This window comes from Gymnoscopelus microlampas, assembly GCF_963454915.1.
Source record: "Gymnoscopelus microlampas genome assembly, chromosome: 23".
NCBI classification, from domain to species: Eukaryota; Metazoa; Chordata; class Actinopteri; order Myctophiformes; family Myctophidae; genus Gymnoscopelus; species Gymnoscopelus microlampas.
In genome coordinates this window covers 34,141,302-34,165,397 of record NC_139960.1, presented here as the reverse complement: position 1 = coordinate 34,165,397, position 24,096 = coordinate 34,141,302, and the positions used below count along the sequence as shown (strand labels likewise).

Sequence of the window (24,096 nt, the reverse complement as noted above, 5' to 3'; positions counted from 1 at the left end):
TCAAAATGTAGAAAGTATTCATTATGCAGAATGTCCCGTTTCACAAGTTGTGTCTAAACTTGATTAAAAATCTTGTGAGCTTGTAGATCGGCTTGTAGATCAAATATTTGCAGTGGAGTAAAAAGTACAACATTTGTCTCTGAGATGTAGTGGTAAAGTATTGAAAATGTGACATACTTTATTAAAGTAAAGGTACCTAAAAATGTTACTCTTAAGTACAGTACTCTTTAGTACAGTACTTAAGTAAATGTACTTAGTTACTTTCCACCACAGGTAGTCTTTTGTCAGCAGTCTGACAAAAGAAAAAATAATTGGAAATCATTTAAAAAAACTAATAAAGATGACAATGAAAATAAATTACAATGCGGGGCTGTCACACTGACACTCAGTGGTGGAAGAAGTACTCAGATTTTGCTAAGTAAAAGTAGCTATACCACAATATAAATATATACAAGTAAATACTTCTACTACAAGTTGCAAGTAAAAGGCCTGTGTTCAAAATGTTACTTGAGTAAAAGTACAAAAGTATTCAAAATATACTTAAAAGTACCAAAAGTTTAAGTACTAAAATGTTTGAAAATATCAGATCTACAAGCTTGCGACACGTTGTGAGCTTGGAAAAAAAATGGAAATACTAAAGTAGTAGTATAGTAGTATAGTAAAGGTACCTCAAAATTGGACATAAGTACAGTACTTGAGTAAATGTACGTTGTTACTCTACATCACTGCTGACACTACATCCTCATCAGGCTTTCCACCTAGGTGTCTATTTACTGTTCAGTGCTAGTATCTGGTATAAAGTCCGCCTATAATATCCGGTAATTTCCAAAGACCTACACAAACAGTTTCCGTATCCGCTCTAAACCGGATATTAAAACTGCAGAGCGAAATGGAAACACAAGCTGCATTTCATGATAGCAAGTTAGCCAGCAGAAAGAATCCAGACCTCGTTGATAATCTTATAGTAGAGACTCTTCCAGTAAATTGGAGGTACTTTAGAGGCCCGCAGTGACGCGACGTGCAGAGCCAGGAACGCGTTAAACGCCTCGTCCTCCTCATCTCCATTCATAACTGTAGCAGAGTTTGTTGTTGTCATCATTGTCAACTTGTATATTTTCACGTGTGGCCAGAAGGAGCGACTCCGAGGAAGTGTGCAGTGTTGCCAGATTTTGCGAGAGAAACAAGCACCCTGACCCAGGTCAGGACTGCCAACCCTCCTGGATTCTGCAGGAGTCTCCTTGATTTCAACCACATTTCATTCTGGACATTTCTCCTGGATTTCTCCTTGATTTGGTATCAAACTCACAAAATTCACCAGAACACAGGAAATTACATCTACTCTGTTGATGTAATGAATGGTTATTATTTAAAATGGGTCTTTCAGTCATCAAATCAATTTATTTAAATTTCAAAATGTACCCATTATTTTCCAATGCTAGTAAAACAAGCCTGATAAAAATTCATCAGAACACAGGAAATAACATCTACTCTGTTAAAAGATAAATACCCCCGGTACATTTTGGGGGTCATTGATCATGAAAATGTTTAAGGACCACTGGTTTAAACAACATTAGGAAACAACTACACTTAAGAAACAAGCCCAAATACACTTTAGAAACAAGCCCAAATAAACAACTACACTTTAGAAACAAGCCCAAATAAACAACTACACTTTAGAAACAAGCCCAAATAAACAACTACACTTTAGAAACAAGCCCACATAATCAACTACACTTTAGAAACAAGCCCAAATAAACAACTACACTTAGAAACAAGCCCAAATAAGCAAATACACTTTAGAAACAAGCCCAAATAAGCAAATACACTTTAGAAACGAGCCCAAATAAGCAACTACACTTCAGAAACAAGCCCAAATAAGCAACCACACTTTAGAAACAACAAGCCCAAAACACCAGCAACTACCAATATTTACAAGCAACTTTACAGAAAAAACAAGCCCACAAGCCCAAAGTCGCTTATAATAAGCAGACATGGCAACACGACTGACAGCTGTGTGCGCACTGCACTGTGGGGGATTGAGTTTAAAGGACCATAACATGTGTTATATCCGTTTACATAAATGAATGGTTCTCAGACATTTTCATGTCAAGGACCCCCGAAATTGATATGTTTGGTGCGGACCCCTAGCTTGTATGGGAAATAATTTCACCCAGTGCTATTTTATTTATACAGTACTTTTTTGTAGGCTAAATGGTGTCAAGTGCCAAAAATAGGAGATCTACAAGTTCAAAATGTGTTGCATCTGTGACAGCTTTTCAAGGAATTACTCTTTATTTTTGATTGATTGAATGCTTTATTAACAGTTTGCAAATAGTACAGAGGTACGACTTTACCATGATTGTTAAAAGGATAACACAAAAAGCCCTATGGACTTGTTTCCATTGTGGTCCTGTGTAGTCAATTCATCAAGACATTTAAAGACAAACAATAATATACAATGTATTCTATTTGCCTGTTTGACACAGAAGTTTGCCGAATACACAGGGAAGACTCACATATTTTAGGTGGTCTGGTCTGACCAGTCTATGGGTCTGACTGAGGAGTAATGTCAACACCATAGACAAACACAACAATAAAAAGTACAAAATCATGGCACTGTTCATCCAATAACAAGAAATAGGCTCACAATTACAGCGCGTAAACGTCTGTAGCAGATGAACATTTTGACTTAAAACCTTACCCATCTTATCCTTCACACATTTTAAAACAATAACGAACAATGAATGTTTTGTTTCACATGATAACATTAAAAATAAAGTGGAATTCCATAAAATGTAATTGTGTTTTGTTGGCAAGAAAAAAGTTGTAAATTGTAATAAACATATCTTGCCTCAAAATTTGTACTTGGTAGCATGCTGCAAACTGGAATGATGGCTGTTTAAAGCCCAGCCAATGGGCAGACAGAGGGGGCGGGGCTTAAGTAATGACAGTTAGTCCCTATTACTGGCTTTAGTCCATGTACAAAATTTGTACTCCATAGCATGCTGCGAACTTCAGTTATGGCTGTTTGAAGGCCAGCCAATGGGAAGACAGAGGGGGCGGGGCTTCAGCAATTCATGCTGGTCCCTATTGGTGGTCTAAGTCCACATACCAAATGTGGACTTGGTGGCATGCTGCAAACTGGAGTTATAGCTGTTTAAAATCCCGTGCTCATCCCGTGCTCATACAGGCGCTGGGGGTCCCTGGACCCCTCTTTGATAACTTCATCAATTCATGCTCGTGCCTATTGGTGGTCTAAGTCCACATACCAAATGTGGACTTGGTGGCATGCTGCAAACTGGAGTTATAGCTGTTTAAAATCCCGTGCTCATCCCGTGCTCATACGGGCGCTGGGGGTCCCTGGACCCCTCTTTGATAACGTCATCAATTCATGCTCGTCCCTATTGGTGGTCTAAGTCCACATACCAAATTTGGACTTGGTGGCATGCTGCAAACTGAAGTTATAGCTGTTTGCTTCTTTGCCGTGCTCATCCCGTGCTCACACAAACGGACGGACATACGGACGGACACGCAGACAAAGTCAAACGTTGAGCGGTTGGCACCGCTAAAAAGTGCAGATCCCATCAGCTGTGACCCAGTTATGAGTGATTTATCCCCCGAGCAAGCAGGCAGGCTCTAGCTCAATGGTAAAAATGTCAGCACTTGCGCAGGAATCCGGGGCAGAAGAGGAAAGTTACATAGTGCTGCTTTAAGTGTAAAATTATAAATTCATGTATGGGAGAGGGAGTATCAAACAAATTAATCTCAGAACTCTGTCGGAGGTCAGTTGTCAGTCAGTTCAGTTCACCTTTAAAGGGCAAGGCCACTTTGGTAGAGGTTTGGGTTGTGTAGTTACCTTCCCATGATGTAACTCCAAAGGTGTGCAAGAAATAAAAAATAATGGCTCCATTGATTAGAAATTGATGATTCAAAATATGCTTTTGCCTCATTGACTTACATTGTATGCTGAAACAGCTTTCAAAGTCACTCTTTTAGCCCGTAAACCAACACAAACAAAGTTGATTCAGACAATATAGAGCATCACCAAACCCAGTACTGTTTATTTTTTTAGCGGTGCCAACCGCTCTACACTTGGCTTTTACTCCGTGTCTGTGTGTCTGTCCGTCTGTCCGTCCGTATGAGCCCGGGATGAGCACGGCAAAGAAGCAACACATACAAACACACGCACGCACACACACACACACACACACACACACACACACACACACACACACACACACACACACACACACACACACACACACACACACACACACACACACAAACACACACACACACACACACACACACACACACACACACACACACGGACTTGGAGATTGCCTATGCCATCTCTCCTCTCATTGGCCACACGTGCCACTGGTTGTCAAAGAGGGGTCCAGGGACCCCCAGCGTATATGTTATGTCCGTCCGCCCGTTTAAGCACGGGTTGAGCACGGGATTTTAAACAGCTATAACTTCAGTTTGCAGCATGCCACCAAGTCCAAATTTGGTATGTGGACTTAGAGCACCAATACGGGACGAGCACAAATTGCTGAAGACCCGCCCCCTCTGTCTTCCCATTGGCTGGCCTTTAACCAGCCATAACTCAAGTTTGCAGCATGCTACGGAGTACAAATTTTGTACATGGACTAAAACCACCAATAGGGACGAACTGTAATTACTTAAGCCCCGCCCCCTCTGTCTGCCCATTGGCTGGCCTTTAAACAGCCATCATTCCAGTTTGCAGCATGCTACCAAGTACACATTTGGTAAGTGGACTCAGACCACCAATAGGGACGAACTGAAATGAGTTAAGCCCCGCCCCAAAGGCACCGCTTCCTTCACACAGGGTGTGATTTTTATAAAAATGTTAACTTCCTGCTGATTTTACTATTTGAAGATCCGGATCCGGATCCGTAAATCCAGTCCGGGTTTTCTTCTTAATGAAAATAGCAAAATCAACAGGAAGTTAACATTTGTATATAAAAAAAAAAAACAGTACTGGGTTTGGTGATGTTCTATATTGTCTGAATCATCTTTGTTTTTGTTTGTTTATGTGCTAAAATAGTACCTTTGAGAGCTGTTTTACCGTACAATGTATGTCAATGAGGAGCATATTTTGAATTATCAATTTCTAATCAATGGAGCAATTATTTTTACACCATGGCAAGGTAACTACACAACCCAAACCTCTACTAAAGTGGTCTTGCCCTTTAACCTTTCATCTGACACAGTGACGTCACATGAAAGGTGATAGTGAAACTGATTGACTAACAGCAGCTCATCAGCGAAACTACCGTCCACCTACCGTCTGTTCTGGCTATGGGACCAAAACTAGATTGCATAGCTTGCGAGGGCCGCGACTACCGAAAATGCAAATAAAAAATGAATAATTGGTTTTATCACTCCCAGCATATTGCCAGTAGTCAATGTCCATGTGCATTTTCAGATTGATCGGTCAATAGTAGAAGTATTATTATTTGCCAGATGTTGTTTTTCATTCATTGATTATTTATTTATATATATATAGGGGCGAAAGGGCAGGTGCTCAAGCCCCCCCTCAGACCACATCAGGATCGTCACGGTGTAGGATCATAACACACTGAGGAGATTTAGCAAATGCCAACGAGAAAACAGCTTTTCCACCCTCAAATAAGAGGCTACTAAACTACTCCGCTGGACCCACAGACAGAAGATTCTCATTGTTACAAAATGTATTAAAACACAAATGTAATCAGACTATTTCCATTGTTGTAATATTTAAGTATATATTTCCATTGACTCACCCTGTTTTCAAAGGTCCCTAAAGCCTGCAGTTCTATCAGGTCGAGGTGTTTTACCATGTGTCTGGGGTCAAAGAGGAAGTCGAGAGAATCTAGCACAATGAGCTTTGATGATTCATTAAAGAAAATCACAGAATATTTATCTCCAGTATGATCGATCCCCTGATGGTTGCTAATCACGGAGGGTTTCACTGTGCTTCCGCTAAAATGAAATGTCATGGCGACCTCCCGTTCACGTGTCATACGCCGTTGAAAATAGCATGTCTCGCCAAAAATACAGATATTTTAAAGCAAACTTTTGTTAAAATATTTTGTTCCAGGGACCCCTCCAGAAGCAAACTCAAAACATTTGAGTTACAAATGTTCGCTTTAAAAATATATATATATTCAAAGATTTGCATACATTTTCAGAACTTTAAAAAAAATAGCATATCTACAAGCTTATAGCGTGGCACTTGGTGCCGCGCTATATAGACACATAGATCTGCTATTTTTGAATAGCCAAAGAAATCTGAAAATGATACATGCATTCCCGGTCTTAATGGGTTAAGCTGATGACCGATAATTCCTCCTTTGAATTGGTGGTGGGTCGGATGAATGGTAACAAAGGAATAATTTACCCTGGAAAATCATTTATTATATAAAAGATGGACAACACAACGGGTGCCTACTGCATACAAAATGCAAGGGAAGGAAAACAAATATTTTATATACAACAGCCTTGAGGATATTATTAGGATATGGGTATTTGGTAAAAGAAAAATGCTTTATTATTTTTTCATGTGCTTAAATATTTGTTTTCTTCCGATTATCTTTATTTGCATTATTTCTATCTAAGTGGTTTTGTTCTTTTTGTTCATAATATGATAAAAACATAAACGGCAATGAAAAAGAAAGGAAATTCCCTTCATGACTGAGGTACTGTATGTCGTGAGCAGAGTAGGCAACAAAACAAAAGGAAAAAGATAACAATATAGATTAAAAGTTAACACAATTATTTTTTGGGGTATTTGTACACAGATAAGATAAGAGAGAGAGGGAAAACCGAAGGGCAGAGAGAAACCTTATATGACAATTCATTAACTGTGTGTGTGCGTGTGCGCAGTGGCGTGCACAGACATTTTGAGGGGCAGGTGCTCAAGTAAATTATACTTTTTTTGTTTACTTGGTCTGCTCTTTTTTCCCTGTACACCTATACCTCTTTGCCAAAAATAGCCGATCTACAAGCCCACAACGCCTCGCAGCGCGAGCCGTTGTGGGCTTGTAGATCTGCTATTTTTGGCTAAAGTTCTCCTCAGAAAAGGGATGCTAGGTTTCGAGTGGTTATGGTAAAAAGAAAAATCATATCACATAAAGATTTGGCGGACCCCCTGTAGTAACTCTGAGGACCCCCTAGGGGTCCCGGACCCCTGTTGAAGAACCCTGCTGTGCCCTTTTTTCAAAAGGGCACTTCTGGTCAAGAGGGCAAAGGGCAGGTGCTCTAGCACCACCTAGAGTCTATCTGTGCACGTCCCTGCGTGTGCGTGTCATCTTGGAGATGGTTTGTACTGATCACACCTGCTCCCCGTCAGATGGTTGTCACAGGTGAGCTTGACGATGAACTCGACGCCTCCTGACGTTGTAGAGCACTTATGTCTGTGGGTTCCCTGTTTCAGGTTCTTCACACACGCTCCCAGGCGGTCGTCTTGGTACATGTCATCGTCCCAGACCTCAACCTTCACCCCACCGTGTGTGTCCACCTTGAAAACAAATCAGTTGAAAGTCGAATTAACCCATTAAGACGCATCTGTGTCATTTTTGTTTATTTCTTTGGCTATTCAATAGCAGATCTACAAGCTCATAGGGCGGCACCGAGTGCCGCGCTATGTAGATCTGCTATTTTTTTTAAATCTTGACAATTTGTGCAAATCTGCAGTCAAACATGCCATGACCATCATCAAGCCGTTTTCCACGCATGCGTGTTTAATCTAAATAATCTTATATAAGCTTGTGCCACATACAACATGATCCAAAGTTTGCTTCATAAAGATAAGGACTTATGTGATTTTCCAGATTCAGTGCGGGTACACATTTCATAATTATGACATTTTGAAATGCTCAATATAGATATGTATTTATTTACCTCGCCCAGGTCATAGCGAGCGTCCCAACGGGGATCGTTAGATACAATCATCCAGGTCCTGTGGTAGATGGAGCCGTACCATAGCTTAACATACCTGAAAAAAAACATGGGACAGTGAAAACATGTCACATTTGTGTGTTCAGTGTTTACGCTAGATGGCGCTCTTCGCCAACCTATGAGTGATCCTATGACTTCCGGAGAAGAGTATACCCGGAAATAACACGATCACAACAAACCCAACCCATCTGATCTAATGTTAAAAGATTTAGAAAAATAATATTTTCTCTGCTTCCTTGTTTTTTTCTGCGTTTTTGGCGAGAACAAGACATATTCAACAGCCAATAACTAAAAACGGAGGGTCGGCGGTGACACACTTCCCACCCCCCCGATGGAAGCAGAGAAATGCTCTTGAAAGGTTAGTAAAAATGCTCAAAGACGCTGGCAGTGGCTGTTTTTTTATTTATTTACTCTGGCAGTGAATGAGTTAATAGTTATCGTGTCACTAACCTGTAGCTGCATCTACTTTTTCTTCTGTATCTACCTGCCCTGTGTTCTAACTGGCGTTGCTGCCTTTGGCCACTGAATTTCCTGAATGAATGACTGACTGTCTGTCTGACTGTCTGTCTGACTGTCTGTCTGTCCAGTTATGTATATCCATCCATCCTCCATGCATGCATCCTCTTCTCACTCATGCTCTTGGCTGTACTCACGCGCCAGTCGTGCCCCCTACGTCTCCGTACAGTCTCCAGGCTCTGACGATGGTCACCTCCAGTGTCCCCCGCCAGGCCTTTCGAGGACAACAGTTAGAGGCCAGGTTAGGTTAGGGTGCCCGTTGCCACAGGACGGCGAGCTGGACGACTGGGAGATACCTCTCTCCTTCAAGTACTGCTCGATGGCGGCCTTCAGCCCAGCGTGCTGATGCGCGTCTCGTACCAGCAGGTGCAGCGGCTGCAGGGAGTACTTGATGACGTCGGGGTGGTCCTTGAGGGTGGTCAGCCACCTGTGCCAGTGTTGATTTTGACAGAATTTTTTTATGTAGTTTTAGTCATAGTCTTTTCAATAAAATTCCATTTAGGTTTAGTCATATTTTAGTCATCTGAAATGTTTTAGTTTTTGTCTAGTTTTAGTCGACTAAATATCATAAGATTGTAGTCGACTAAATCTACAGTTGATTTAGTCGACTAAAATGCTTTTTGGCGGTGCCTTGATGGCGTCGTAATGGCTGATTTTACACTCGGTTGCATGCTGAAAATAGCAGATCTACAAGCTCACAACGCGTCGCAGCACGACGCGTTGTGAGCTTGTAGATCTGCTATTTTCAGAGCGCAACACCCGAGCGCAACCAAACATAAAATGACTCCAGTTCTACTGGATCTCGACTCCAGTTCTACTGGATCTCGTCTCCACTAGTCCCCCCTAACATTTTAGTCTAGTTTTTATTTGTTGATGAAATTGTCAATATATTTTGTCTTAGTTTTAGTCATCATAGGTTAGTTTTTATTTCGTTTTTATTTAGTTTTCTGCAGTGAAAAAAGGTAGTCGACCAACATTTTTCGTCATAATTTTAGTCGACAAAATCAACACTGACCTGTTGTAGCCCGCGGAATCGTTTCGCGTGAGGGACAGCTGACCCGTCCAGCCGCGGCCCCCCGTCACCTCCGAGAAGTGCTGGTGCAGGCCGCCGCTGTAGTGCGTAGAGACATGCTGGTTGTTGAGGATCTTGGAACAGGTCGTCCTACTGCTGGGAAATGCGCACGTTCCAAAGCCCACGGTGAGACCCAGCTTCAAGCAGGACTCCACCTGGAGATAAAGAAACTGTTATATGTGCGTGTGTGCGTGTGTGTGTGTGTGGGGGGGGGGTAATATGATGTAGGTACCTGGGATATGGCGAATCCACTCAGGGTAGACAAGCAGGTACGTATGGCACTAACTCTCCTGTACCGTCCTCCAAGGTAAACCTGAATTGAAGTATGAGGCATATGACACCATCATGCCAAAAGCATTCCCGTTTCTAATTTCAGATGTGTGTGTGTGTGTGTGTACAGTGTGTGTGAGTGAGTGAGTGAGTGAGTGAGTGAGTGAGTGAGTGAGTGAGTGAGAGAGAACCTGGCGGATGTAGTGTGTCCCGTATGTATCTATGAAACGTCTGTACTGTACTGGGCCCTGGTTGAAAAGCTGAACTCCCTGGGAAGCCTGGCCAGATCCTTCTGAAACTCAGCGCTGAGGGCTGCTCTGTTTGACACACGGTAACTACACACAACAAAACAAAACAACAAGGACGTCAGGACTTGCGACTTGACGTGGACTCATCTCCAATGACTTGAAACTACAGTACATACATGTCATGGGCATCATATAAAGTATACAAATATTGCGATTCTGTAGGAATTAAAGACAAGTAAGCAAGTAAGTAAATGTTATTTGTATAGCACTTTTCACAGAGAGAACTCACAAAGTGCTTTACATACAACAGAAATAAAAACAACAAGAAACATTCAAACGATAAGAAACAGAACAAAACCACGATGCATCTCAGAGAAAACAAAACGGCAGACACATTTCACACCTTGAGAAGCTCAATGACATTACCCAAAAGCATGTTGAAACAGTATAGTGTTTTTAGCTGATTCTTAAAAATATCCACAGACACCGACTGCAGCTCTCAGGCCACGAGGAAGGGCATTCCAGAGTCTAGGCGCTACTAATATCTCAAGAACAGATTCTGCTCTGCGTTTGAATCTGTCGGAGGCCGTGTTGACAACCCATGCACATTGGCTACAAGTGGGCGTGCCATCAGATCAGGAAGCAGGTCACGCTTTACCCAATCAAATGTAGTGGCCGGGATTTACGTGTGTGCCGTTCGTTCCCCACTGGAAACAAACCGAACATTTTAAATTGCTCTTTCATCATACATCAAACAAGTGGGCTTATAACCAAAATGATTAACTTGGTACGAGGAAAGTAACGATTGGCTGCATTCGTCTTTGGTGAACTTTCTCTAGTGAGCAACGACAACTGCAGCAGGTGAAATAGGTGTTTGTTTTATATACATTGTCAGAATCTTCTTTGTTGACGTTTGTTTGTGTTAAATGTGATTTTGAGACCGGTTCCAACCATACTACACAACTATGTGGACGTACATCATGGCCAAGGTTCTAACCAAAGTTTAACATAGATTTATAAAATCACACCCTGTGTGAAGGAAGCGGTGCCTTTGGGGCGGGCCTTAACTCATTTCAGTTCGTCCCTATTGGTGGTCTGAGTCCACTTACCAAATCTGTACTTGGTAGCATGCTGCAAACTGGAATGATGGCTGTTTAAAGGCCAGCCAATGGGCAGACAGAGGGGGCGGGGCTTAAGTAATGACAGTTAGTCCCTATTGCTGGCTTTAGTCCATGTACAAAATTTGTACTCCATAGCATGCTGCGAACTTGAGTTATGGCTGTTTGAAGGCCAGCCAATGGGAAGACAGAGGGGGCGGGGCTTCAGCAATTCATGCTGGTCCCTATTGGTGGTCTAAGTCCACATACCAAATGTGGACTTGGTGGCATGCTGCAAACTGGAGTTATAGCTGTTTAAAATCCCGTGCTCATCCCGTGCTCATACGGGCGCTGGGGGTCCCTGGACCCCTCTTTGATAACTTCATCAATGCATGCTCGTGCCTATTGGTGGTCTAAGTCCACATACCAAATGTGGACTTGGTGGCATGCTGCAAACTGGAGTTATAGCTGTTTAAAATCCTGTGCTCATCCCGTGCTTCCACGGACATCCCGTGCTCAAACGGGCGGACGGACATAACTTACGGGGGGGGGGTCCCTGGCGCCTGCTTTGATAACTTCAGCAATTCATGCTCGTCTAAGTCGACATATCAAATTAGGACTTGGTGGCATGCTGCGAACTGGAGTTATAGCTGTTTGAAATCCCGTGCTATAAACGGGCGGACGGACATAACATCATTGGGGGTCCCTGGACCCCTCTTTGATAAGCAGTGGCACGTGTGGCCAAAGAGAGGAGAGATGGCATAGGCAATGTCCAAGGCTGTGTGTGTGTGTGTGTGTGTGTGTGTGTGTGTGTGTGTGTGTGTGTGTGTGTGTGTGTGTGTGTGTGTGTGTGTGCGTGTGTTTGTATGCAGAGATGCTCGTAGGCCTGCGTCCTGCGTCTCTGACGCACCATATTGCGAAAGGACGCATTCGTGACACCGCAGTTGCGTCCATGGGACGCACTAGAGTTTTCACCAACAACACAGAAAAATATAAAAATAATTCGCGGTAAAATTAGTAGTGCACGATAAGTATCAGCCCGATAATTATTGGTCTGATATCAGGATTTATGACATCATCCCGATAAAACCGATAACATTAATAATAGCTCCGATAATATTTGTCAGCTGTGATCTGCATGGAGCCCTGGACTCTCGGTTAGACACCGTGTGTGGAGAAGTATAACTCTCCGGTTAGACACCGTTGTACTAGAGAAGTATAACTCGGTTAGACGTTGTGTGGAGACTCTCGCACAGCAGCAGCACAGCCCCTCCCCTCCCCACACACAGAGAGAGAGAGACGGCATGAGGAGCTGGTTGAGACCTGGTCTTAAACGTGTTAAAACGTCTTGGATAGACCACTGTCTGGAATAATAACTGATCATCATACATACAGGTCTACTACTAACCTTTGTTGCTATTGTCATCTTAAATTGACCAGCCAAAGTAAAATCCCCGATTTTAGAGTGTTCTCCAACTTGCTTGGACATCAGAGTGATGTGGTGGATTAATGTTGCCAATCAGCTGTGTAACATTAGCAGGTTAACGATGGCTCGTTGAGCCTATGCATTTGACCCTGATTTGACCACAAAGGCAATCAAAAGCACTAATTAATGGCAGCTGTAAGTAACCGGTTGTCTATCGTCTGTGTCTTGTGTATGTTTAATAGCCAACTGAATGTTTTCTGTAGCCTAGAGATATCATATCAATTAATTCCCTGAAGAGGGTAGACCCTCTCCCTCATGCTAAACTTAAAGTGACTTATAAGGTTCCACTTTTCCTCAAAAAGACAACTTTATTTTCCTTTCTCAATGACAAGCTTAATATTATTATTGCATGTTGGCTATGTGCAATAACTGCAAGCCAATGTTCATAGGCATTGTCAGTATTTGTCTTCATTATTTCTTGAATTCCTATTTCTTTAGTTGCCAATAATTCCACTGTAAGCCAGTGTTTTCAGTCTTTTATTGCTACACAATAAATAGTAAAAATAAATTCTACATTCATAAATAATACAAAATAAAATATAACGATTAAAAGGTTATATGATTAAATGTATTCTATTGGTCAAAGGTATGTTAAATCCACCTGTTGTCCACTACTAGTATTTCTTACCATAAGGTGTGCTAATACTACAGATTCATATAGATATGAAAAAATATATTTATGATTTTTTAATATATGTATATATATCGGTATCGGTCTTGAAAAGCAGGAACGGGTCGGCACTGAACCCCCCCCCCCCCCGTTGACAAAACCGGGTCCAAGCACCGGGCACCACGTAGGGTGTGAATTTGTGGGACTCATAAAATGTCCCTGGGACCCATCTAAAAGACCACCCTTGCATCCCAGGACCCATTACATTGAAAACCTAGCAACATCACTGTGTATGTGTTTCTTCTTTGCCGTCAGGCTCATACGGACGGACGGACGGACGGACGGACGGACATACGGACAAAGTCAAGTGTAGAGCGGTTGGCACCGCTAAAAACAGCTCTGACCTGTAGTGGCTACAGCTGAGCCTGTGGATGCTGAAGGAGTACCGGTCCTCTCTGCTCCTGGCTGTAGCGAACTGAGCCACTTTTGAACGTGATCCACCCACCTCCAGTTTAGAAAACGTCTCATAGTCTAGGCCAAGCTGGCAAAACAATGATATATAATATAAAAGATATGATACCATAATATAAAGAATAGGGTAATACTGTAGATAAGGACATGTGGAGGCACACTGGGACATGTACCCTACCTTCCAGTCATCACTCTCATGACTGGTGTAAGCTTGAACCACTGAGCTGGGGAGACAATTGCAGAAAAGGGAAAAACAAATAACCTTCTGTAAATGGAATCACTTTCAAAATGTTCATTGTCTCCGCCAGGAGACTATGTTTTCACTTTCCGTCCCCCCCCCCCCTCGGCCAAGCTAACATTGGTCAAGCCTCACGTGACACGTGACAATACGTTGAAAGAGTGTGCTCTGATTGAGGTAAACCTTGTGACACATCTTACCTGACTGAAGTGTGGCTACTGCTGTGGAGAGTACAGTGACTATTGGAGCGCCAGTCTACTACGGACAATGGCACCTAAGACAAGACAAGACATATCCAACCTTTATGTTGGATATAAAGACACTGTAATCGTGTATACTGTACATGCGGTACTGCATGTGTATGGGCCAACGGCCTTCCTCAATGTAAATTCCCGTTGAGGAAGGACGTTAGCCGAAAGTACGTGAGTGATGATCTGCTGCTGGGGCTATACACAATAAAAAAAGAGATCCTAAAAAGCAGGTGATCTTTTCAAAGATACCGTTTCTACCAGAACCGTGCACCTGATACAGGTGACCGGTGAACTACAACTGACGAGTGCTCGCCTTTCTCAGGTTTAATGTATGCCAATGTTATTATAAGTAAGATATACGATCACCTTCTGCAGTGTGCCACCTTGCAGGGGGTTGCAGTAGAGACTACAGTTGCCATCCGACTTGAGGTACGTCTTCACGTCGATCACGTAGGCTCCCTTACGTCGCAGCGTGGTCACGTCGAAGCCCTCCCCGGCCAGACTGTAGCCCGGCACAAAGGGAGCCAACGTACACTCACGGCGCCCCCTATGGGGACGGCAAGGCTGGGACCAGCAGCAGACGTGAGACAGGAGGAGGACGAGGAGGAGACGCAGGTGGAGGAGGAGGGTGGTGGTGGTTAAGGTGGAGGACATGATGACTGGGCTGCAAAAGGAAGATGTTTAGCAGATAAGAGACTTCAAATAGTTGTATATTGACCTTGGTGAAGTGGAGGATGAAACCCACTTTCTATTGTACTGCCCATTTTATCATGATTTAAGAAGAATTCTATGTGACAAAATACATGTAGGTCTGTCCCTGGATAATGATTTAGTTAAATATTGATTTGATAACCATACATTCGCAATTTCAAATTTTATCCATAAAGCCTGGAACCGAAGGACACATGAAACTTATGCATAGTTGCACTGTGATGGATCATACCAACTTGTTCTCACCCCTAACCTTTTGAGTTCTTTATTGAAAATACAATATTTCAGTTCACTGTATTGTCTAAGCTAAACATCTCTCTCTCTCTCTCTCTCTCTCTCTCTCTCTCTCTCTCTCTCTCTCTCTCTCTCTCTCTCTCTCTCTCTCTCTCTCTCTCTCTCTCTCTCTCTCTCTCTCTCTCTCTCTCTCTCTCTCTCTCTCTCTCATTTATTTTGTTTATTATTATTTATTGTTTATTTATTTATTTTATTTTTTGTGTCAGCATGTTGGCACTGGAAAAAATTGTTTAATGTGTCTGAATAATCCCGTAAGGGATGGGCTGTGTAAAGGCAGCCGGACACGAAAATAAATCATTCATTCATTCAAGCATCCATAAATATATAGTTGCTATCTCGCAAATTAACGCCCTACTTGATCATACTACAGCGTCACACAAAAGCATCAAAAGTAGCAGATCTACAAGCTCATTTGTAGATCTGCTACTTTTGATGCTTTTGAATTCTGAAAAGTTTTGGACTTCTGTCTGGTTTCCACCAGACAGGGTTGATATATTATATATATACAGTACATACTGCATTTACAGTATATCATTGGTTCTCAAAGTGGGGTCCGGGGACCCCCAGGGATCCTTGGGGGGGGGGGGGGGGGGGGTCCCCAGAAGAAGTAGTTAATATATTTCTATATTTTTGAAAAAGAAAACAAAGTTTTTAAATGTATTTTTACACACACACACACACACACACACACACACACACACACACACACACACACCTTTTCAGTGTGGGATGTTTTCCTAGCTACTACATTAGCCTACTTCAACATTTGTAGACCGAATAACAATAGGCCTATTTTAACAGTACTGTCAGAAACTAAATGTAATGTAGGAGCAGGTATTGGTAGTTCCAGTATTTTTGCACATCTGCATAGTTACAATGGACACAAATGTAATGTTTCATCTTGTTTCAATTTTCATGGATTTCATCTTTGAGACTATGTATATTCGTGTTAGTCGTGCTTCACCAGAGACTCATTCTTTTTTATTCGGATACAGGATAGACCAATTAATTGTTTACTAACATTGAGACTGGATGCGCAGGTGATTGTTTCACGCAATCAATTTCCAACCTGTTGTTTCGGGGTGCGCTAGTTTCAGCACACCCCAACCCCCTCTTGTGTGTTGGCTAGTGTGGCACGTCCTGGCGAGACCTGATAGAATGGGTTTCATTTAGCGCATACTGGTTGCACGCATACTGGTTCTTATCAGTGTGACGTCGTCTGTTAAGGGGTCTATAGGTGGGCACTAGGGACACCTGGGCACCTCGATGTAAAATTGGCAACATTTTGTCCAAAACATACAATATAAAAAATAAAATATTTGAAAAATGGTCTTAAGTAATGTAAAGTATACTAGCCCTGAAACATGAACCATGGCTATAAGTATACATGATGTGAACATGAACGGTACATCATTATGAGACTTAATTTTAGCCTTCAACTTCTTGTTTATGCCCCAAAATGACTGGATATACAGGTTTTGTAGCAATTTGTAGCAATTGTAGAAATATTAGACCTTAAATGTCGAATGTTTAAGCATGTTCTAATCATGTATACTTTACTTTATTTATTTTTTAAATCCAAATACTTTATTATTTAACATTTTGGGGAAAATTTAACACTGAGGTGCCCACTCTTCCTAGTGCCCACCTATCCTGTTTGTATCCTGGGGTTTATCTATCATGATGGAATAACTATCTTCTTATCCCTGGTTGACTCAGAAGAGCTTAGGCTACTGACGACGTTTTCTTTGTGTTGTATGTAGTCTATACTTTATTCCTTGACATTTATTACAGCATTATTTTTGTTTTAGGCGATGTTTACTGGACTGATTACCTTTAGCACATCACCTTATGGTCCTCCTCCCCGTCTAGATTGTTGAATGAACATGTTTGTGTTAATTATTTGGCTGGGCTCGGATCCATGACTGCACCCCAGAGTGGCGTCCACTTCAATGGAATGCTTTTGTTTACAGCAATTTTCGGATCAAGGAGCCTCTCAATAGTTCCCGGAAGTTAGCAGCAGACACCAGGGGGCAGTGGAGTCGCAGCATTTGCAGCAGCATTTGCAGTAGCTCCATAAAGAACCTCTCACTCCTGTATAGCGGAGTGAGAGGTTCTTTATGGAGCTACATTTGCAGCAGCATTTGCAGAGCAGACCATTTTATTTGTGACGCACCTTTGAAAAGGTGGAGGTTGGTTGGGGGTTCGGTTGAACTTGAAACCAAGTTAAACAACTGAGGGTTTCACTGTGTGTCTCATTCAAGACGTGATAAAATGGTCTGAAATGGTCTGTAGCAGGGGTCTTCAACGTTTTCAGGCCAAGGACCCCCCTAGCTGAGAGAGAGATGAAGCAGGGACCTCCTCTATAACGTATAAAATTGTGTTCCAGATTCAACATTTTTTGTTTACGTGGTCTCCTATATTTTCCCTCTACACCTATGCCTCTTTGCCAAAAATAGCTGATCTACAAGCTTGTAGATCTGATCTGCTATTCTTGGCTAAAGTTTAAATTATTATTATTTTCTTTTTTTCCAGAGTTATCATCATATTCATCATTTTACATAAAGTGGTTGAGGCTTTACATGACAGATAACAAAAGTCATGACAATATAATAATAATCATCATCATCATCCTCATAATAATTATATAAAGTACACAGGTAAGTGTCAGTAATCAGTAGTGTAGTGTAGTGTAGTGTGTGTATTGTGAGGTTGTGGATGAAAAAAGGAAGCAACCAAACAATTTAACACAAAAGGCCATGGGGGCGCATGGTGTGAACTCTCTGAGCAGACTCTGCTTAAATAGGGGGAGAAGGCCAGAAAAACACTCCCTTCTCAGATGGCCAGCATTTCACTGACGGGCCCCAAAATGGACACTGCTGGAAACAGACATCAGCCATTAGACAACCCACCAATGTGAATAAGAAACAGAAAGAGATGTATAAGAGGAGGAAGAGAGAAATAGAGGCCCGTCACGAAAGGGGACATACTCCAGCTGCTTCTTTTTACCTGAGACAGTGAGGAGTTTGACCGTGATGAGTAACACCAGTCCCCACCAACCAGGATTCACTAACGCAGTGACAAGGACAGAAGTGTTTTTATGGGGCCAGGCTTCCAGCATGGACCCATATTGTTATTGGCATTATTCCGTTTCTTCTTCTTCTTCTTCTTCTTCTGCCGTTTTTGCCAGTTCTGGCTGAACCGTGCAGTCGCTTTTTATGAAACTTGGCCATATGGTAGATGGTCATGAAAAACGATCAAAAAATAAATCTCACAATCTTTCGTCAAAAGGTGGCGCTATAGCACTCAGTTGAAAATGACAACTTTGAACAGGTACAACTCATGCCCTGTTTCACCTACAGCCATGAAACTTCGATGCACACATGCGTCTCCTCATGCTGAACAACTTTCACACTCTGACTTTTGACCTCTGACCTTTAGATCTCCCACCATTTTGAATTATATGAAAAACAGTTAAAACCTATCTCCTCCTGGGATTTTTGAGTAATCTGCACGAAACTTTTTACACATGAACTTTGGACCTATAGCAAAAAACGTTTGCAAAATATCTTCCATAAGTGAAAAAATGAAGCTTTAATGAGCCAATGAATATTGCAGTTTTATGACAATTATTCATCTGCCCCTAACACATACATGCAGACTTACCATTCTTTGAAACTTTGCAGAAATGTAAAGGGCCATTCCAAATATCACTGAAACCAATCTTACTCCAATTGGTCAAACGGGGGCGCTATAGCAATTTTTTGAAAATTGAAACTTTAAACAGGCAAAAGTCATGCCTCGTTTGGCCGACAGCCATTAGACCTGCTTACACATGTGCCTTGACTAATGAGGAACACATCTATCACGTTGACCAGTAAGCACCGCCCTTAGATTGTCCGCAATCTTGAGCAGTTTGAAAAACACTTAAACCCAGGATTTTTCAGCTATTTGCGTGAAACTGTATGATCTGTGTGATCTCCTTTTTCACAGGTTCTTGTCTGTTGGTGGCTTCTCGCTTAAATGTGTGCCCCACAACCTGAAGGTCACCAGTTCAAGCCTCACTTGGTGCAGACTTCATCTAAGTTGCATTTCACACAGCATGACTATCAATGAATACATCTGCAATTGTTAAAGATAACATGAAATACTTAATTGAGTGTTTTTTACATACAGCTGATCTACAATCTCACAACTTTTCAGATAGCAATGAGAGTATGTTTTTTCAATGTATAACATACTTCATTGTGAAAATAGCCAATGTACAATCTGACAACTTTTAATGGTTTGTGAGCTTGTAGATCGGCTACTTTCACTAATTTTGGTTTTGAGGAGATGTACAATTTCTTCATTGGTAAATGGTTTGTGAACGAGTGATCTTAGTGTTAGTGAAACAGGGGCTTGGGTCATGACAGAAGGCAAGAGTTTGTGATCCTCAACAGACAACATCAGCCTGGACAAAGATATAGCACTATAGGTAGTGTTGCAGCTACCTAAGAGTGCTTCATGACCGTAAGGTTGCCGGTTCAAGCCTCACTTGATGCAGACTCATTTAAGTTGAAATGCAAAAAACATGACTCAATCTATTCCGTTTCCATGGCTCTCTCTCTTCAATATTTTCCATGTCTTTCTCTTCAATGTATTCCGTTTCCATGTCTCTGTCTCTTCAATCTATTCCATTTCTCTCTCTCTCTCTCTCTCTCTCTCTCTCTCTCTCTCTCTCTCTCTCTCTCTCTCTCTCTCTCTCTCTCTCTCTCTCAGGGGTGGCCATAGCTGTTAAAGGAATTATCATTTCTCTTTCTCTCTCCTGGCCCCATATTATCGCTGCTTGCAGCTATATTTTTTAAATGTTTTTTTCTCTTTTTTTTACTTTTTCCACACAGAACCAGGAGATGACATGCATACAAACTGGCTCAATAGCGCCCCGTGCCAAACAGGACAATGTGGTATTTCAGGTGAAAGTGCTTTATAATCCAGAGATAAGTTAGTTGGAATGAGTATATCTGAGGCTTGATTTAGGCTCAAACCTTTTGAAAAACGTTTGAGGGACATAAACAATATATTACATATTAAATATATGTTTTAAATTCATGGTGTAGATCTTTTAATAAAGTGTTTGTAATGAGTGTTGACAGATCTATCATCTTCACTGGTGTCCAACTGTCCATCTTCCTTTTGAACAAGTGGTGAGCTGGGTGGAAGAGGCCTGGGAAAGAGACCCAGAGAGTGTGAATGAGAGAGAGGGGGGGGGGGGGGGGGACTAAACATAGAACTATACAGTGTATTGCTACAGCTGTCAATGTAGACCCCCAGAACCCTATAGGACCGGACCACCTTAACCCCTGCATGGTGACAGCTAGGGGTGGGGGGGGCTCTTTCCTCCTCCAGAAGTCCATCAAAACCGTTGTCTTGCTGACATTCAGCTGCAGGCGTTTCTCATCACTCCATCCACAAAGTTCTCCACCAGATTTCTGTACACCTTCTCGTCCCCCTCGTCAATGCACCCCGAGATAGAACTATTGTCTGAGAACTTTAAAAGTGGTCCTCAGGGACCCCCCAGTACTGCTGGGTTTCCATTCTACCAGGAAATTCATATGGAATATCTATCTTGTTGAGGCTCTTTTGCTCGACTCACGTTTTCTGCAAAGAACCATTGTTTTGCACCACAAGCTCAATGTAAATGCTGGTCATGTAGTACTCAAACACATAGAAACGCTATGTAATGGTGAAACATTTGCATTTTTACAAGCCTTTTATCCCTACCAATTCTGTGAATTCTGAGAAACCATGATGAACATTCTCCTATTTACAAACACAAGTTGTATTTTTACATCAAAAAAGAGAATATAGTACAAACATCCAGGAGAGTATACTAAACAACTGTAATAGTAGTACAAATTAATCCAACAAAACATGTATACGTAAATGGTCAAATGTGTGATTGTAAGTGAATATTGTTAACAAAACCCTAGTGTCTCTAAATATCATCTAAACAGCAAAGCAGAATTATCCAGGCTGTTCTAATGCAGCCATGCATGCAGTAAATCAGTGGTTCTCAAACATTTTAGTTTCAAGGACCCTCATAACTCTGAGTGTACAAATGGAACCAAATGGACCCACAAGGGTGTTGTACAGTCAGACTTACAGACATGTCCCTTTGGAACGCCTGAGGGTTCCTGGACCACACGTTGAGAACCACTACAGTAAATAAAGTGAGGTTTCTGTAATTCCTGCATCTGAATGCAGCAGCAACACCAAGTTCACCTTGAAAGTGTTTTAGACGTATTCATATGTATTCACATTCTTGTGGATGTAAAAGACAACACTGCCCAATACAAACACACCATAATATACAGTAGTAAAGTAGAAGCATAAAGTAAGGGCTTCACATTGGATGATGCTCTGTGCAAAATAAGTTTTGGCTTCCAACCATAAACTAAATGTATGTTGTAACTAGGAGGTTTGAAGGCAAGAATAAAAAGGTGCCAATGGCTGTTTTCATCTGCTTTATTTATTATTATTCATTATATAAAACGCATACAAGAATAATGTTCATAGAAAATGTGCTGGAACAAATATATGAACAACGATCGGTCCCTCAACACGCTAAAGTCTCACATTAATATCACTGATTAATATCACTGTCCTGCTCACTGTCTGTTATGTATGTAGTGAGCTCCTCCTCCTCTGTAATGAGCTCCTCCTCCTCTGTAATGAGCTCCTCCTTCTCATCACCATCCTCTTCCTCCTCTCCATCATCATCCTCCTCAGGGTTGACAACTTGGTCGACAGACTCGTTCTGATCGTCTCCTTCCTCCTCCTCCTCCTCCTCCTCCTCCTCCTCTCCAACCTCATCTTCCTCACTATTTGTTCCTTCCTCTTCCTCCACGACCACCTGGTCTTCCCTTACCTCCACCCCCTCATCTTCCTCCTCCTCCTCCTCTCCCACCTCATCTTCCTCACTACTCTTATCTTCCTCTTCCTCAAGGATGACCTCAAGTCTTTCAACGTCCATCTCCTCCTCCTCTTCCTCCTCTCCCACCTCATCTTCCTCCTCCTCCTCCTCTCCCACCTCATCTTCCTCACTACTCTTATCTTCCTCAAGTCTTTCAACGTCCATCTCCTCCTCCTCCGGAAAATTACCTAAAAAAACAACAACTAATCATCAACTAAACTAATTCATCATTCTGATTGGATAGTGTTGTAATGGTGATTCTGATTGGACAGCTTTGTAACGTTGACAGTTATTGGACAGCCATTACCAGCAATTTGATTTGAAGTAAGTAAATATATTGGACAGCATTGTAAAGGCAGTTCTCATTGGATGGTTTAGTAATGGCAAATGCTGTATGATTGGCACAGCCAATCAGGATGGCTTTGTCAGTGAATCTGAGTCACTGTTACAAATAGCCTAAATAATGTATGTACACAAACATGGGATACACATCATACTAAGGTCCTTGTAATAAACATGAATTAATACTAAATGTAATAGTCAGTGGTGGAATCATGATTTCATTCACCCGTGTGATTATGCAGTAGCTCATGTTCCACCAATCGTGTGCGTGGGAACTCATTTTAAACAAGCTTAGTGCTTTTATGAGTTATCCAGTTTAGTAGACCTTGTATTGTGAATTGTACTTCCATGTACTGTTTCTCATGTCTTACTAAATAAAGTACATCAGTCAATCACACAGTGTCAGTGTGATAGTGTTCTTACACAGTGTCAGTATGTCAGCCGATATGATGGCATAGAGCTCCGTGTCCAGGAAGGCTTTCATCTCCCCTTCCATCTGTACTCTCAGATCTCCTATCTTCATGCCTTCAACGCATTCAGGCTTGAACAGCCTCTGTTGTAGCTTCTTCGGCAACCTAAAGGACACACACACACACAGAGCGTGGATTAATCTTCTTCGTTTTGCTTGTTATTAGTTATGTCACAATTATACATAATCGTGTGATGGCAATTTGATACATAATTGTTCCATTTCCATTCATTTGTATAGAAAAACAGCTGGATACAATTAAAGTCATGCTCTGTAACTTTCTTCAATTGAACAAAAGTAATAGAGAGTATGCACATGCGTCACTTTTCCACCGGGACACGCCCCCTCATCTAGAATGAGTGGCAAAACATTGAGCAGCATGGAGTGTTGGAGTTTGGAAGCACTCGTTGGAAATCACTAAACTGTCCTGCACACCACCTGTTTCTAAATGTCACAAGATGCAGGAGGCAGCAGGACTTTGAGTTATTGAAAACGAGCGCTTCCAATCTCTGACACTTAGAAAAATAATCACCTGCACAGAATTCATTGACAGAAAGTATCTCATAACATGTCTCTACGGTGGAGTTTTATGAAACAAAAACTTTGCAGATAAAAAGAGGATAATTCAAGCTTTCCATACAGCTGCCATGTTGGCGAGTTTAACGTTGTTTAATCCAATCAGAATGGACTTTTCTGTGTGGATGTATGGGCTGTCAAGGCCAGAAAGTAGTTTGTTGCCACTCAGTAGGTGTTCCCACATAACTTCCGGGTACGATGATGTCACGCGCATAGCCGCTATAGAAGTACTGGTATATGTTTCACAATAACCATTCCAACAGGGTTTCTGACAACTTATTGTTGCTTTCCAAAATATTGTCAGACGCTATATGAGACTGCAGCTTTCCCTTTGAGCGGTATGTTACATTTAGACCAGGGGGTCTTCAACGTTACGTTAGGCCAAGGACCCCTTAGCTGAGAGAGATGGTCCCCCACTACACATTGTATAAAATAGTGTTGCAGATTAAACTTGTTTCATAGATAGCTTCATAGACTGTTTGACAGCACCATCATCAGTGTTGTGTCAATAATATGCATGTAGTG

The 24,096-nt window shown here is 41.8% G+C and overlaps 1 protein-coding gene and 1 pseudogene across 2 annotated transcripts in view; both read right to left on the bottom strand.

Annotated features, from left to right (window-relative positions):
• ttll12 (tubulin tyrosine ligase-like family, member 12) overlaps window positions 1-1,134 on the bottom strand; it is a 41,100-nt gene extending 39,966 nt beyond the window's left edge. The window contains exon 1 of the mRNA XM_084050003.1: window positions 947-1,134. Coding sequence (XP_083906129.1) covers window positions 947-1,099 — 153 coding nt within the window. The 5' untranslated portion in view covers window positions 1,100-1,134. The remainder of the gene's footprint in view (window positions 1-946) is intronic.
• Window positions 1,135-5,563: 4,429 nt separating this feature from the next.
• LOC311039632 (perforin-1-like) lies at window positions 5,564-22,244 on the bottom strand (annotated as a pseudogene). Its single transcript has 14 exons — window positions 21,859-22,244; window positions 14,591-14,771; window positions 14,174-14,247; window positions 13,914-13,959; window positions 13,669-13,805; window positions 10,015-10,158; window positions 9,786-9,866; window positions 9,497-9,690; window positions 8,778-8,908; window positions 8,619-8,724; window positions 7,909-8,002; window positions 7,344-7,525; window positions 5,790-5,850; window positions 5,564-5,605 (listed from the first exon to the last, which is right to left on the bottom strand). The product of its transcript is annotated as a perforin-1-like (transcript).
• Window positions 22,245-24,096: the final 1,852 nt, after the last annotated feature.